The 16,545-nt window shown below is 36.3% G+C and overlaps 2 protein-coding genes across 3 annotated transcripts; both read left to right on the top strand.

Moving 5' to 3' along the window:
• The first annotated feature begins 363 nt into the window (after positions 1-363).
• Positions 364-2,215, top strand: LOC132201496 (myeloid leukemia factor). Of its 2 annotated transcripts, none has more exons than XM_059627703.1 (6): positions 364-538; positions 676-892; positions 988-1,252; positions 1,301-1,478; positions 1,536-1,595; positions 1,803-2,215. In XM_059627703.1, the coding sequence occupies exons 1-6, from the start codon at positions 492-494 to the stop codon at positions 1,885-1,887; spliced, it is 852 nt and encodes a 283-aa protein (XP_059483686.1). In that variant the 5' UTR covers positions 364-491; the 3' UTR covers positions 1,888-2,215. The 2 variants fall into 2 exon arrangements, with proteins under 2 accessions (XP_059483686.1, XP_059483693.1); XM_059627710.1 differs by having other exon boundaries at positions 369-538; positions 1,310-1,478.
• Positions 2,216-2,629: 414 nt separating this feature from the next.
• LOC132192832 (tektin-4-like) lies at positions 2,630-16,188 on the top strand. Its single transcript, XM_059613004.1, has 7 exons — positions 2,630-2,729; positions 2,913-3,105; positions 5,495-5,801; positions 6,874-7,091; positions 10,772-10,994; positions 11,289-11,446; positions 15,497-16,188. The coding sequence occupies exons 1-7, from the start codon at positions 2,630-2,632 to the stop codon at positions 15,705-15,707; spliced, it is 1,410 nt and encodes a 469-aa protein (XP_059468987.1). The 3' UTR covers positions 15,708-16,188.
• Positions 16,189-16,545: the final 357 nt, after the last annotated feature.

Raw genomic sequence — 16,545 nt, 5'->3', positions numbered from 1 at the left:
CTTTACAGTAGTTGGGGTGTGCATAAGGGAGTTGCAAGCAATTCATTTGAAAATAAAAAAAAACCTAAAAAATGTGAGTAATTTTATTTGTTTGTAAAATTCGACAATATAAATTTGTCGTCATATAAACGTTTTGTCGTCTACATTGGCTAATTTATTTCTTTTTACTGATAAAAAGAAAGAGAATTCCAGAATTTTCTAGATACAAAGTGTAATCCACATGGAAGATTTGTAAAATCGAAAATAAAAGGCGCGAAGATTTAAATTCTCCTTTACAGGAGCATTCGAGCATTGGAATTCGAATGTTCCCGCTAACAGTAAGTGCGCTCCTTTGTGTAACCTCATTTTTTGGTGCGAGGAGGATTGCCCGTAAAAGTCCTCAAAACAACTTTCATCTTTCTTCCATTTCAGCCAACTAGACCTCGAATTCAGCTGTGTGGCAAGAACATAGCTGTTTATAAATCCATATTCTCGCAAACTTTGGCCTTAAAATGTTCAATATGTTGGGAGGCGACCTCGACGACGACCCAATATTTGGGTGAGTTATTTCTATCCGGCCCGTTTTAAGCTTGAAAGACGATCTTTCGCCTTTTCCGGCCACTGCGTTCCGAGAAGGACCAAAACGAGTTTGTGACTGCCAAATCGAACTAAACCAGCATCGCCCTTGAATTTCAGGTTTCACTCCAGGGCCATGAACCAAATGAATGCGATGATGAACTCCGTCATGTCAGACGCCTTTGGGGACATGATGGGAGGCATGCGGATGCCCGGAATGGGCTTCCCTGGCCTTCTCGGCGGCCCTCTGATGGGCATGGGAGGTGGACAGATGATGCCCCGAGGTAGGCCCGGTCCAGGAATGATGAATCCCTTCATGATGGACGCAGGAAACAACGTAAGAAATTCTTGAATTGTTAACACATTTTGGTTTTGTAAACAAATCACCATGCTTAAATTGCACAGAGTTAAAATTTGGTCTGTGACTTTCAGGGTCTATCGTACAGCTCATCCTCGATGACCTCAATGACGATCGGACCCGACGGGCGCCCTCAAGTTTACCAAGCCACCTCAACCACCAAAGCAGCTCCAGGCGGAGTCAAGGAAACCACAAAGACTGTGTCAGACTCGAGGACGGGCACCAAGAAAATGGCCATCGGACACCACATTGGCGAAAGGTCGCACATCATTGAACAGAGACAAAACACACGGACTGGACAAAGAGAGGAACACATAGAGCTCGTCAACCTTTCTGATGGTCAGTCAGTTAAAACTTTTTTATATAAGAATTTCTAAAAACCTTTAGCTCATTTAGATGAGACCGAGGAGTTCAATAACGAGTGGCAATCAGCTACAAGGGGATACCCGCGCAGTAGTAGTGCGAATCAAAGAAGGATCGCCCACTACGGTGGAGTTACTATTGAAGACGTGACTGAAGATACTGGGAACAGGGAGCAACTTGCATTGGCTGCTCCCCCTCCAAGGTGAATTTTATTTCAAAAAATTTGTTTTGTTTCTTATTTTTACATTAAAAATTGAAGCACTTCCCAAAGAGTAAGACATCCTAAGACAAGCCCATCTACTTCCAAATCTCAAACAAGGTTTGTTTTTATTTTTACGTTTGTTTTATTTATACATTTATTTTAATATTCTTTTACATAATTTTACTAATACATATGCATTTTAACCTTACTTGATATTTTTGTTGAGTTATATTTACTAAGATTTGTTCTTGACATAACTTAAAGAGAAACTTGTCCAGCAATTAACATTGATTTATGCCAACTTAATAATTTTACCATCTGCAGCCATGAAAGGGCCAAGAAGCGTGATCATGGTGCCGGAGGATCTTCCCGCGCTGCCAAGCAACACAGGAGCAAACACACCTACTAGCCGAAGCTGTTCAATCTGGCAGTTGTTGTGGTCGCTAAGTTTGCAAGATAAAGAACTTGAAATGTGTTACTCTTATCTCTTTTTCCACTTTTGTTGTATGTGTTTAGTGTATTCCACTACTCTTAAAACAGAGATTTTCCGCCTCCTTATATTATAATGTATGAAGAAGGCACTTAGGTATAATATTATTTTGGGATTGCAAATTGCAACAACACCAAATAATGTATGAGAGCATTCTGATTTAGTCTGCAAATCTAGCAGACGTCTATTCTTTTGAATTATTCGACTCTGCATAAATTATATGCTAATAAAACCCAAATCACGTGTACTCAAGCATATTATTGTAAAAAATCTATTACCAAACCCTTTCACAAAATAAATCAAAGTTGATTAGTCTTTTAGGTTCAATTAAAGTTGAATAACTAAAAACATATTATCACTAATTTTGTATTTAAAAGCTTTTCGTAATTTTATTCTTTACAAATTGTTTTTTTGGAATTGGGCAGATGTTTTAAGTTTGAAATATTTATTTATTCACTTAAATAAGAAGAAGCAGAAATTTCTGGAGTGTCCTGTTTTCTCTGCATTATATATTTTCCTCATGTTATTGATTTTTCATATGAATCAGTAGTCTTTTCTCGCACGGTTGCTAGGATTCCTGTTTATGGTGAACCCTGCAAGTATCTCTTCCTTGTGAACAAAAATAGAGAGGAAAATGTTAATAACCGCGAGAAAGCACGGAATGGAAAATTGCAGCAGGGCAACCTCAGCCAAGCAGCGGCCGCTTTGCCGAGAGACTTTGAACAAAGAGGCCGCCTGCCACTATACGGCGGGCAATGATGGTAATTAATTATTTACTCTAAAACCACATGCGTCTCTCTTGAAACCACCGTCCCAAGCTTTCCTTTTTGCAGAGATGAAAGACCTGCTTTTCTTCTCCAAAGAAACTAGCGCTGCGCACTTCACTTAATTGAGTGTGCAATTATCTAAATTGGCTCCTTTTCTCTGCTCTTACTTTTCAATAGACCCAAGCACAGTCGATTTCAAGCCGAAAATCGTTGCCAACGTAGATTTGCAAGCTCAAGTTCCAACGCATATCGCAAATTATGACACAGCCGCTCGGAAGTACGCCCTGTGCAGATACACTCCGGCCGAATGGGCTTCGGCGAATGCGGATTTGTGCTCGCGATCAACGGATGCACAGCTCGCTGCACTCGCGTAAGTGAAATAAATGCATTTCCCTTGCCAGCAATAAATTCCCAGAGCACCAGCCAAGCTGTGGAAATAAGAAATAAACCGATTCCTCACTGATTTGATGCGACAATGGGTTAAAAAGAGAAATTGCACGGAAAGCAGAGCAGTAAAAAGTTTATGTATAATGCGGAGTGAAAAGTGTGAAGCCGAGCAGAATGCTAGTTTTATTGGAAAAATTATTTGCGTAATTGTACATTTGTATAATAAAGTTCCGAGTTTTGTTGTGCAACTTGTGCTTGACACTTTTCCTGTGAAGCCGCGGTTGCATACAAATTATATGGGTTTAAATACGCCAGTTATATGTACATGCAAATTCTCAGCGTAAAACTTTTCATCACGAGTTATTTTATTTACACGGAGTGGAAAAATATCTAATCAGATTTACGTCCAGCATGGGGGATTTATTTTCGCGCCTCACCCTTCAGCGCACATTGTTCATAAATAATGCCAAAAAGGCTTTTTTGATAACCCTTTTTTCTCATTTTCCTCCAAAATGTGCTGCTCGGTGAGAGTTTCATTTTGTGCATGATGTGATCACCTCATCCCATGGCCTGTTCATGGTTAATTTTATCTCGCACTTTTGGTCTCTCTTCTCACTCTCTCGTTAGCTCGCCTTTCACGCGCGGCTTTACGAAATCGGTGAGCATGTTAGGTGCACGTAGTTAGCGAACATTTCTTGCGCCCTTAATAGTGGCACAAAGTCATTAACGAGAGCTCTTTAACTATGTGCACTGCGCATTTTGCAGAAAAAAGAGTGCCTATACGTGCGCCCCTTTATTGCGCAGTTTTAGGTTTCACATGAGAAAATTTTTCATTTTTATACTTGAGAAGAGCATTTATAATCTCTCATAATCGTATCACTTTTGATGAAACAGATGATATTTGACAACTTCTTTGAAGAAGTTGACACTCGAGGATTTCCACGATATTTGACAATATAAATTATATAAAAAAAAAATTATTTCTTTAAGATATTATAGAATTTGATGTATGTTGTGCTACATCAATGTAACTTAATTTCAAATGGAGGAAAGAACGTAAGAAATCTTTTATTTTAATTATAAATAGTTAATTAACATAAAAAAATGAGCATTGCTAAAGTTTATAATTTAAAAATCATTGTTATATATTTTAACTTTTATTTTTTCACTTAACTTATACAGTACAATGCAAATTTTGCAGTAAAATCGGTGTATAAAATATAATATAAATTAGATTTTATAATAGCAAATTGAAAATTGAACACCAATATTATGCTACTAAATTTCATGTAATATAAGATTAATTTACATTATAATTATAAATTTTGCGTAACAGAAAAATTAATATCACATTATTTCACATTCCATCATAATTCTAATGGATATTCCATATTCCTTGCGTACAATTTGCTCATTTCACTCATTTGCATTGTCACAAGTGGGTGCGTTGTCTTGGAAACTATGTACGGGTAAACGTCGGCGTGTCAACTTTCAACTCATTTCGTCGCGTCTGTTCGAGAGTCGTTCTTCGTGTCGCGCGACGAGACAGAGTTACAAACTTTTGCAAGTTTTAATTAACGTACTGACGCGGCGGCTCTTCTCGTTTTGATAAAATGCGCGGAACGTGTCGCGGCTGCAAGAGGAGATCGCGATGCCAGGAGAAATTAATTTGCAAGTGACACCCCTGTCGCTTTCGCTAAAGAAAAAAATCCTGCGAACGAAAAATTAACAGAACCAAACACCACCTAGCTCTAGTTATATTTTTGTGTACACTTTTTAAATCACCTAAAGCTGGTACACTTTTTAAGCTTCTTATAAAAACTTTTGCAATAAACGTTTATTATTTTTTCTCTTGCGTGCATAGAAACTGAATTATTCACAAACTTTTAAGCCGCTCCTTTTTTTAACACCGATGAAGATCAGAGGATATTTGTTTATTTAGCAAATTTTCATTCTTGGCAACAGCTTGCTGAAATTTGACTCAGAGCGAAATCAATTATTTCACGCAGGAGCGCTGAAATTACGCAAATGAGCAAAGCCCACGAATTCTCTCAAGTGGAAACGCAGAGTAAATTTGATTATGTGAAAGTGAATTTCTGTTTATATACACCAATCTAGAGCTTATAATTGAAGCTGCTGGTAGACGCATGTAGAAATATTATAGTATAATATTGAATAAAAATTATTGACATTTTATTTAATCCTCAAACATTATTCAGTTGAAACAAAATTGAAATTTCTATTAAAATCTACTCTTCGCTTTTTGCTTTTGGTGATTTTATTTGGAATTTATCGCAACTCACAGTTTTTATGTATATATATTATATGTATTGCACATAGAGGAATTCTATTACCCACATACTTTGCCGCAGGACGAACAGGGATTGCCGACAATGCATGACCGAGTGTGCGAGTCGCAGTGATACGGACCAAAAGACCAATTCTCGCCTCTTATCCGCCCGCGCCCAGGAAATCCGCAGCGTTCTGTGCGACCTGTCCAAAGTTTGTTGGATGTGCCGCGAGGAGGAAGAGCATCTGGAAACGCAGAGGCAGCGCGTCAAAAGGTCCATTGTGGCCCTCACGACGCCGGCTTTGATCAACGCCGAATGCCTCGAGAGACGGCAGAACAGATTGGAGCAAGACCTCGTCGCAGACGAAGTTCAGGAGCAGCTTCACCAGGTCAGAAAATTTCAATTAAAATAATATTCCTATGTATTTTGTAGAGTCACCAAAATTTACTCGACAAGTCGACATTGAGTTAAAATGAAAGAGAATTTATTAATTTGTGATCATTTCAATAGTCACAATTTTAAAAATTTAGAATTCGCGAAATGGATTATCCATTTCGCGAACGAATCTCCCTATGGAATGAAACACATAATATTTATGACTGATGTGAATTTTGTAAATTGTTAACAAGAAACGTACAATACTCTTTAGTAAAATAATAATCATGTGAATTTTTGATAATTTTTAAAATCTAGGATTTGCAATAAAAATAAGAAAAAATTTTGATACCTTGTTTCCCTTCCAATATCAATTTGCTCAACGCACCGCACCTCATTATAAAATTCGTGAGCTGCAGAAATAATTTAATTTGGTGTTTTGTAAAAGACAATATCTTACTTGCCTGCAAGGAAAAGCCGCCTTTCAATTCACACCACAAATTAACACTTGATCGTGGAATTTTACACAAATTTTCTTCAATTTTCATTGGTAATTTTCAATCAAAATTACTGAATTGTTTATATATTCATTGAAATAATCTTTATATGAAGACAAAAAAATTCTCAAATGTTAATGTTGGGGGCGGCTCCCTTTTAAGACGAATATCATTTTAAGTACTCTTGTTTGATTGTTCATGGTAGAAGGATGGTTTTAGGATTAAGTCTGAGCAATAAACTTCGACAGCAAGACCACGAGTTTCGCATGCCCATTAAAAGTTGGCGAATTCAATTACACACTGGCAGATGGAAACACACAAAAACGCAGCACTCCGCGCAGTCCATTTCGTCGTCACAAAAGGCCGACTCAAGTGTGCAGTAACGAAGATTACGTTCACTCTCGAAAATGGAACAAATTGCTCCGGAGACACAATGAGAGCTTTCACTTAATTCTTCCACTTGGCTGCGGCGATCGTATTCGCAGCCAGGAACATGTATTTCAAAACGAAGCGATTGGGTTGTAGAAAAAGTCGAGATAAATAAATCACTCGAGAGTGAAATTAATTCTGGTCCATCACGTGTTGCAGGAGAGCTGCTTAATTGACAGCACGAGAAGCATGTTGCAGAATTTGTCGGCAGAAACGTGGTCGCAGTTGTGCAGTCTGCGGAACGGCCGCGATCTCACCGAGCAAGACTGGAGCAACAAAATAAAAGCAGGTCACTTGGAGACCGAGTGCCTGCTCATAAACACGGCGAGATGTGACGCGGCGCGCCTCTGCCCCTCGGCGACTCATCTACCTTTTCAGTAAGAATCTTTTTCTTGCAAAACAAAAGATTGAGAGAAGAGTCAAGAAAAAACGCGCAAACACAGTCCCTCTTCACACATAGGCCTTTTACTTTTTCTTGCCAAGACTAACACGTTTTCCTCCAGGCCAAAAGGCAGAACCGAATTCTCTGACTCTATTAATTTCTTCAGCCATTTCCTCTTTATATTCGGTTATATTTACAGAAAATTTAATTTACCTGCGCAAAAATTTATGAGACTTAACTTCTGAAGCATTTCTTTCTTAAATAAAAACATTATAGTTCTGAAAACATTTTATGATTATTCAATTTAATAGTGTCTAGGTCGTCTACGGTCTCTAAGATTGACAAAACTGAAGTTAAATCATCTAAAATAATTATTTTAATTTACCTATAATATACAACCATTGAATTACTTCCAAATCCATTTCAAAATCGTTTTGTAGGTTTTTTCGACACTTTTATCAATCATTTTCGTCTGCAAACCCACCTCTTCCAGTTTAACGTAATGAATGAGGAAGAATTGTATTACAATCACAAGTGTAATTTAAGATTCCAAAAGAACACCCACTGCTCCAAAACTTTGAAAAGGTAAAAGTTCTACACGAATTCCACCACCGAAAGTTAAATTCTGCCTGTAGCCAGCCCAGAAGTTGGTATCAACGTCTCCTTTTCTTTTGATACTCGTGCTAATGAAATCACAGGAGCGAAAACTCAAATGGCGTGTTTAATTAATTCGCTCCATTTTCGGTCGGTCTTGCGGAAAATGAGCAGCTTGTTTATCAAAATGCCGTCGCTCGTAAGCTACATTAATCTGCAAACACGCGAAGATCCACTTGAATAACGCGCAATTCAAATTTGGCCGATTTCTGAGATTACACGTGCCTCCGAGGGTCACTTATTTTGCTTCGCGCCTACGCTATCCGCGTTACGCAACCCGTGCTACAGGAAAGCCCGACTGTTTGCCTGACATGCAAAACACGACGGCAGCTCTCACGGATAATTTGGCTACTCTCTCGCTGTATTTGTGTTGACTTGGCGCTTGTTGCCCAAATTAAACCTAGAACATAGGGCCAGAAAAAAAATACTTTTGGTTCGTATCGATTGTATCAACAGAATATACCAGGCGAATTATTAGTATTTGCAATTCGGAAGGTCCAATCAAAGCCCTGCTTTCCGAGTAAAGTGTGGGAGTGAACTGTGTTGCCAAGTGACAGACAGCAGCAGACTGAAGTTCACACGAGGGCTGTCCAAATGAATAATGCCAGTTGAAACAACTGAAGCATTCTCTACAGAAATCAGAAGGGCGAAATAACACGGTCTAAATTAGCAATATGGTGGGTTGATTGCTGCGGCATGGCACGTACGCCATCATTATTAATAGATAAATACGATTGAAGAGACTTTGATTTTTTTAAATATACATCAAAGGGCGAAATTGGAGGAGAAATAATTATTGGAGCGACGCTAAATTCGCGAGTCAAAACCTATAATCGATAACCATTGTAATGTATAAAACATGAAATTCTTAAAAAAGAGCATAATTTTTTTGCTTTTTTGGATAAAGTTATTTAAAAATGCAACTAAAAATGGTCTGATCAAATTTAAAATTTTTTCGTAAGTAAATTTCTTCAAAGTTATTTGATAGGTATTTACAGAGGAGAAAGTATTTTTAGCATAAACATCAAAATTTATAAAATATGAAGTTTATTAAAATTAAAAAAATACACTGAAAGCTTCAAAGTTGAGAAATAATCAAATAACCAATGCTTCGATGCCGTTGACGTGCTTACTTTTCAAACATTGAGCAACTTTATTCAGGCAGCTGAATGTTATTTAATATTTTTAACCTGTCAAATACAGAACGAATTTCTCAGCAATTTTCCGATCAATTAATAAAGTTACAAGCAGAAAATTAGCTGCATTCATATCAACAGCTAATTTGCAGCATTCAAATAAGTCTGCAAAAGTTGCCGCAATTTCCATTGCACGTTTTATTTTTTAACGTCATCCACAGCTTCCGCAAAAGCAGTTCACATTTATTTTTTTTCTACGAGAGAGTTGAATATCATTTTGCCATCAAGAGAACTTCAAACCAGGCAGACAGTTCCATTAATCATTGATATATAAATTTACAACCTCACCTCGTCCTTCAATTCTCAAAGGGCAAACGCAGAGATTCCTAAATATTTTCCGTCAAACAGCACTCAACTGGAAAAAAAATTTGAATTTTTTTTATGGGATTGATAATTTCATTTTTGTGTTAGGAAAAAAATGACTTTTCAAGTCCTTTTCTTGATAAAAGTTTTTAATATACTTCTAACTTTCAATCTAATTTTTTAATATTTATCACTCAATCGATGTAATTGCGAGTTGCTCACTCAAAAACCACACTGAATCATTCAAAGTCCAGTCTGCAGCGAATTCGATCTAATTGATCTGCTCTGGCGATTCCCGCAGCGCATTAGTCTGCCTTAATCTATTGAGGGCAAAAACCGCACCACAGGCAAACTTTGCTCTAATTCGCGCTTGGTCGGCTTGGGCGAAAACAAAATTAAGTCTTGCTTGCGCCTGTCCGTCCGTCTGCTGATACTCATTAGTAGTCCCTCTGCACCGCTGCCATGAATAATAAAACACGCACTTCCCATTTTCAATTGTGTTCAGATCGACCAAGTTGCCAAATTAGTTGTCAGTTCCTTCACTTTGGCATTATTAAATCAAGCATCTATCCTTCTCACTCACGCACGTACGTGTTTTTGATGAAATAGATTTGAACTGTATTTTGCATTTTTTTTTCATAATAACAAATTTTTCTCTTAACTTAACTGTAAAAAATAAAACTGCGTAGGTTGATCAAAGTTGGGAAGATGGAAATTCTAAAAAAATTTAAATATAACTTAACTCGTGCGTGAAGTTTGGAAATGAAGAAAGTTTTTCCTCCTTTCAAAGCAAAAATAAAGTCAGAACAAAAGAGGGGTAGGCGTGATGAATTTTAATTTCTGTTGCTTTTACATCCAAGCAAGACTTATTGCTTAAATAACGCACGTCGTTTTTTCTATAGAGAAGTAATTATAAATAAAAAGAAGTTGCAGCTTGAAACTAAATGTAAATCACTTTTGAAAACCAGTGAACTAAAAATTTTTAGTAGTTATTTGTGTAACAAAATCTTCCCCCAATTTCTATAAAAACTTGTTTTTAATTGCAGCCTAAAACTTTTCTCGTTTTAAGTAAAATGAATTGATAATTATCTATTGGAAACATTTATTTTTTATTTATTTAATTTTTTTGGTTTCATCAAAATGAAAGTAATGCAAAACTGATACAATTCCACTATTGAAAGAATTTGTTAGTCTGGTGTTTGCTTCTGATTTGAATAAAGCCGTTATTCGTTATTCAATGATAACAGAAATCTCTCAAAAGAGGAAAAAGGGCTATTTTTCACATCTTTTACGGTCCAGATATAACGCTGGACCATTTTCCGCCGTCGGGAGTCGCTCTTCCTTTCAAAGGCCAGACTCATAAATTGTCCTTTTATTGTGACGCCGAGTACAAAGACCTCCCAAAACACCCGACAAAAGAGAGCCCACTCAATCATAGTAGACACATGTCACGCGGCCTTAACTCCCTGCCGAGCAAAACGATTTTCCAGCGAGAGTATAAAACACGCTGCAATTCTTCCAGACAAGTGGATCCGCTGCAGTGGGAGCAGTTCAGCAAGGAAAACATGGCTCACGTGGAGCGACAAATGGCAGCGTCTGCCACCCTCCGACGAGACATCGAGAAAATCCTAACCACGGTTGCTCGAAATCTGCGATCACAGGCTGACTCGGTGGAGAACGCCCTTGAAAAACGCATCTCTGAAATTGAAGAGTGCAGGATCGCCTTGGAGCACCAGCTAGACTTGGTATTATTAATTTTCTGGACTCGATATTTTTTAATTTAAAAGACCGCCAAAGTATTTTAAATTTGTTATTTAAAATTACAATTTTCTTATGCAGGTTTATCAGAATTTGATAAAATTAGGGAATAGGATCGTCAATGTAGCTGATTTCACAGAAATAATAACTAAAATAATTTGTTCAAGAAATCATACATTTTGAATTAAAAAAAAAATCTTTATGATTCTTCAGTGCAAATTTAAATCTGGCAGGCAAAAGAAATAACTAGTATATATTATGTCTTATGTCACTTATTTCAGGTCCTACAGCGGATCGTTGACACGGAGAAACTGATAGCCGACCTGCAAAAGGCGTCGTTCAATAATGGCATTCCACTCAGGGTGGCGCAGCAACGGTTGCAGATTCGGAAGGCGCGTCCTCAGCCTACGGAAAACTGCGATGATCCGCCACAATACGGGCAAGTGCAACTTATTTTATTATTATTAACACGCATTTTTCTCTCTTATCAAATTGCAATAAAGCGTATTTATATTGATTTGAGCATGTTTCAATTTGATAAATTTTTGCTACTTTTCTCTTCTTTGGTTGACTATTTTGTAGATAATTTTTAACAGTTAAAATTATTTAAACCTCTATAAAGAAATATAGATTCCGATTAAATCAAGATTATTATTATTATTATTTTGAATGAGTGAATTTAATCGGTAAAAAAAATCCTGAGTGCTGATGAGTTTATGATGAAAAATATTTCTTTCAATTTGTAAACTTCTGAATATGCGTAGTGTTTATTTATATTTTTAATAATAACTGAAAACCATTAACTTGACTGAACGTGAGAGCACACTGAATAAACGCATGTAGCTTTTTTCACTGAATCAAACCATTCCCAACCATTCCAATTAAAAAGTTTTAATGAGCTACATTTTAAATTTTCCTGCGCTGCAACTTATTTACGTTCGCTTTAGTTATATTTTGCTTTACAGCCATACAGAAAATTCACAAAGCGAAAATGTCTGCTTTTGTTACCATTTCCAAGCGAAATACCACAATCCACGCACACTAACAACTGGCTAATCAAATAAGTGCTGAAGCTAGTCATGTTTTTTTCCTGCATCATCCAAATGAAAGTCAATTTTAATTTTGATAAATGAAAAGCAACAAAAAATGTCAATCGTACACATTCACAGAAGCAAGAAAGGGGTATTATAACATTTATCAAAGTTTGTTTTGGTTTGATGAAAACACGATCCGAAAAAATCACTTCACTCATTCTCTTGACAACAAATTTCAGGAAAAATTTACTATTTAAGTTCTCCTCTTTTGTTAGAAAACTTTTTAGAAAGGGGGAATTTCTTTACAGAAAAAAAACGCCGACCATAGCATGAAAAGAAATTCTCTTCATTGGAATAACTCTCAATTTACGAAGAGCGTGCGCGTCGATTCAATTAAGCTAATGAATGATAATTTAAATTCCGGGCACCCAAGGGGCAATCAGCCCCTGCTCGCTCTCTCAGCCTCAAATCAACCCTCGGCGTTGTGCAACAATGCGCCTCCAACGGATGCACTGGAACGAGAGGGAAGGGTGTGCTCCATGAATTTCAATTTTGCCTACCCAAGAATTATGCTCTGAATGCAGTTTGTGTTGAAGGGCACCGACCAAAACTGGCATGGGTTATGGGTTGCATAGCATAACAAACAAATCCAACCACTTATATGGAGATTTGCAACTTAAAGTAGAAATACAGATAGAAAATGGAATAAATTTAATAATTTTTCTCCTTCAAGATCCTGAACTCAACTTCTTTTATTCCAGTTCTTTTTACAATAATTATTTTTAATATTTTTCGTTAAAAATTTTACTTAATGTGTGAACCTTACAAAAGTTAAAATTCCTGCGCGTTGATATATTTACAAAACAGATATTTTGATAATTATAGATTAAATTCAATATCAATTATTGTTAATAAGTTTATAAGGATATAAGGATCAACTTATTCTTTATTAAGATATCATTACATTCCATCCAAACCTATTTAATTTCAGAAAAAGATGAAAGCAATATCTGTCTGTCAAATTTTATAAAAAGAAACAATAAAAGAAAAATATTTTGATCGAGAAAATTTAATTTGTTAGTAATTGAATTGGAGATGTTGAATATTATGCAACCACCTTTTTAACCTCCTTGTTGCAAAAAAAAAAAAAAAAAATGAAGACAATGTAATAATATTAATAATTCTTACATATTTAATGTTATTAGGCCTAATTTTTCACATACTTAAAATTAGAGCTACTTATATAATGACCTAAAATAACCTATTTTGAGGTTTTCCACTTATAGCCTATAGCATTACCTATTCTTTTGCCTTGCATATTAAAAATTACTTTGACATCTGTGAGCTGCTACAAATTTTTCATTCTGTGGCAAAGCCCTATCGATTTTCGATTCCAAAATTATTCACCGTCGTTTCGAAACACACGCTTGGAATCTCAAAAAGCTCTCTCTCGCTCTCATTTTGCCAGCCTGCGCACCTGTGCACTCTGCTTTTCCATTAAAAGCTTTCCAACAGGGCGTAGAAGCTTTGTTTGCAGCGTTTCGCAAGTTCCATAGATACAAAATGAGTTGTGACCGACCCTACTCTCTTGAAAAAAGTATTTTTGGTTATTTTTAATTCGCCCTACCAAATTCATCCTGATAGCGAATTCCTCCCTATTTTTGATAAAAAAGGGAAAAAAATAAAAATGCATTGTTTAATCCCACGATTTTTTTTTAAACATCTGGGACTGGATTTGGATTATTTTTAGGCTGCCGGTATTTTATTTCCAGAATTTTAATTTTTGATGTATATTTAATACAGGTATAAATTATTAGGAACTTACAGCAAACGAATGTTTTGTTTAAAAATAAAATTGACGGGGTCTTTAAATTATTGCACCAAATTGAAACTCACTGCCCTCATAAATCATAAATTTACATCAGAGAAATAAATTAAACTATTAACTTTTAATTTTAGTTTCTTCTAAAGTGTTCGAAAAATTGACCATTTGGAATAGATTCTTTTGCTTATTACCGGCATTACCTGGAACTGATTCAACTAAAATTTGATCCAAAGAATCACCTTTAAAAAAAATTGTCATTTTCACGTTAATCATCCCTATTGTGGACTTCGTATTCAGGCCGGGGTTGAATGGTGTCCCTTGGGAAAGGCAATTAAAATTTGCGTCAAACGACGCACGTTCCAAATTGCACCCACTTTTTCACACGGTGAGATTTATGAATCGCCGCCATCATTCATGAATGTAATTTGCGGAAAATTTTTAATGTGCTTTGCTCAGATAATATAAGTCAACATGGCGCCGCCACCGCGCAAAGTGATGGCACTAATCACGGTCGCCCAGCAGCCAAAAAACTCGCTCGGTTGGAACAATTTTTGGCTTTTGTTTCCATTCACACGTTGCTGTAACACAATGAGTTTTTAAATATTGCTTCCATTGTTCTCTCTATGAGTATGAGTGACTAAAAACTTCAATTGAGGACAAAATTCTTGATATTTATTCAATTGGATGCTTACAAAAGTTAATTTGCCTTATTTTTTAAGCTTTTTGAAATATATTTGCTTTTATTTTATGTGAAATAAAAATTTCATATACTAATTATTTATTTTATGTAAATTATTTTTTTATTTATTTTCCTAATTGGTTTTTGATGAGGTGGTTGCCTCTGGAGTTACACCTTTCCAATAGTTTATTTTGAATTTGCCATGAGCATTAAATGGAAATGCTGAAAATAATTAAATTCAAATTCCCATTTTCCATCTCTCAAATTGAATTTACAATTTACGCAAACGGCACATTTACCGTTTGGTATGAAATTCTCCAAAGTCCGTGGACAAAATTTGATGAGCGGCGGTGTCTGCCATTGGAATTGACCCAGCTTTTGATGAATCCCGCCACCGACCGTCATCATGCATAAATAAGCAGGCGAAGCGTCAGGTTCAATGATTGATAGAAACAAAATGCTCCAACCCATACACCATGGGTCGTTCATCAAAGCGATAATGCTGGGACTGATGATCTCTCTTTTTCATACTTTTCAAGCTCGCGGGTTTTATAATTAAAAGTTATATACATACGTTTTCAGGAGTATTGGATTAATTTTATTCCATAACGGAGAACTATATTTTTCGTTATTTTATATAAATAAATAAAATAAATAATTTTCTTTGAAAAATCACCAGGATTTTGTCAATCAGGGAAGGTTTCAATAATTATACATTGTAAAATTCTCTCTTAAGGAAGCTCTGCAAATAGCATCCCGTTTCAAAATACAAACGGAATAAAAACTTTTTATATGAAATAACAAATTTAGGACTTTTAGTGTACTTTGGATAATTCATTGCAAAAGATAGATATCCTCTCAAGTTTCAGCTTTGGCTGGGCGTCGGGACAAAAATTCATCTTTCTCACCTGTCTGTTTTTGCGAGGCTAATTAATTATTCTTTGCTTGCAGACTGCTGAGCGAAGTACAGCAAAGTGACGGCTCGTCAGGAAGACTGCAGACGAGCCTCGAAGAGGCGCACAAGCGACTTTTAGAATTAATCAAGATGAGAGGCCACTTGGAGAGCGAGATTCGGGTGAAGAGACACTCACTGAATATTGACAAGCTGCAGTGCAGAGAGATCAGGGCGAAATTCCCCTCCACTCTGGACATTAGTGGATAATTATAGCTTTTTAATGTTTAATTTGACGAAAGCGGCATAATTAAAAGCATGGACCTCTGAATTTAATTATGAGCGCTTTTTAATTTACTGAAAATGACAGAGTCCTTTGACAATTAGAAAATAATTAATTTACATGATTGTTCAGCCTATGCAACGGGTTTAATTTTAGTACATAGTAATTAAATAATCAATAAACCAACCAAATAATATTTTATCTACGGGACTGCTTACTTGAATAGAGTTTAATTATGCGTTTAATTAAATTTCAACAGTTGTCCTTGGATTGTTCTAGAAGTCTTGGAAAATTTTTTTATTAAGAAGTTAAGCGTAGATAGGTGGTTTGTGTTCTTGGTAAGCATTAATCACTTCAACCTTGATGTATCCATTCATCTTTTATAATTAATTACATTTTTATCACATATGGGTTTTTTCTCGCATCCTTGATTCCTCACTAAACTTTATCTCAAAAGAAACCATTTACTTCCTTAACCAAGGTTTTCCTTTGAAATACTCATGTGAACACACAAAAAACTCGGTGCCTAACAGGCTCAACAGATGTGGGCTTATCTGCCGCACTTCTGCGCACAAGCGGCAGTAGCGAGAAGCGAGCCTATCTGCCGCACTTCTGTACGCTGCAGCTTAAAACGTGCTTACCTGCCGCACATTTGCAGGCAGGCGGCAGCGGTGAGAAATGAGCCTAACTGCCGCATTTTAAGCTGCAGCGCGCAGAAGTGCGGCAGATAAGCCCACATCTGTTGAGCCTGTTAGGCACCGAGTTTTTTGTGTGAAAGCAAAATTTAAGTTAAACAGTAAGTTTAGTTTTTTGCTGATAAATAAT

Source organism: Neocloeon triangulifer, unplaced genomic scaffold (assembly GCF_031216515.1).
Source record: "Neocloeon triangulifer isolate White Clay Creek 2 clone unplaced genomic scaffold, ASM3121651v1 ptg000001l, whole genome shotgun sequence".
NCBI lineage: Eukaryota > Metazoa > Arthropoda > Insecta > Ephemeroptera > Baetidae > Neocloeon > Neocloeon triangulifer.
Note: the sequence above shows the minus strand (reverse complement) of the source record. Positions and strands in the feature narration are given on the sequence as shown.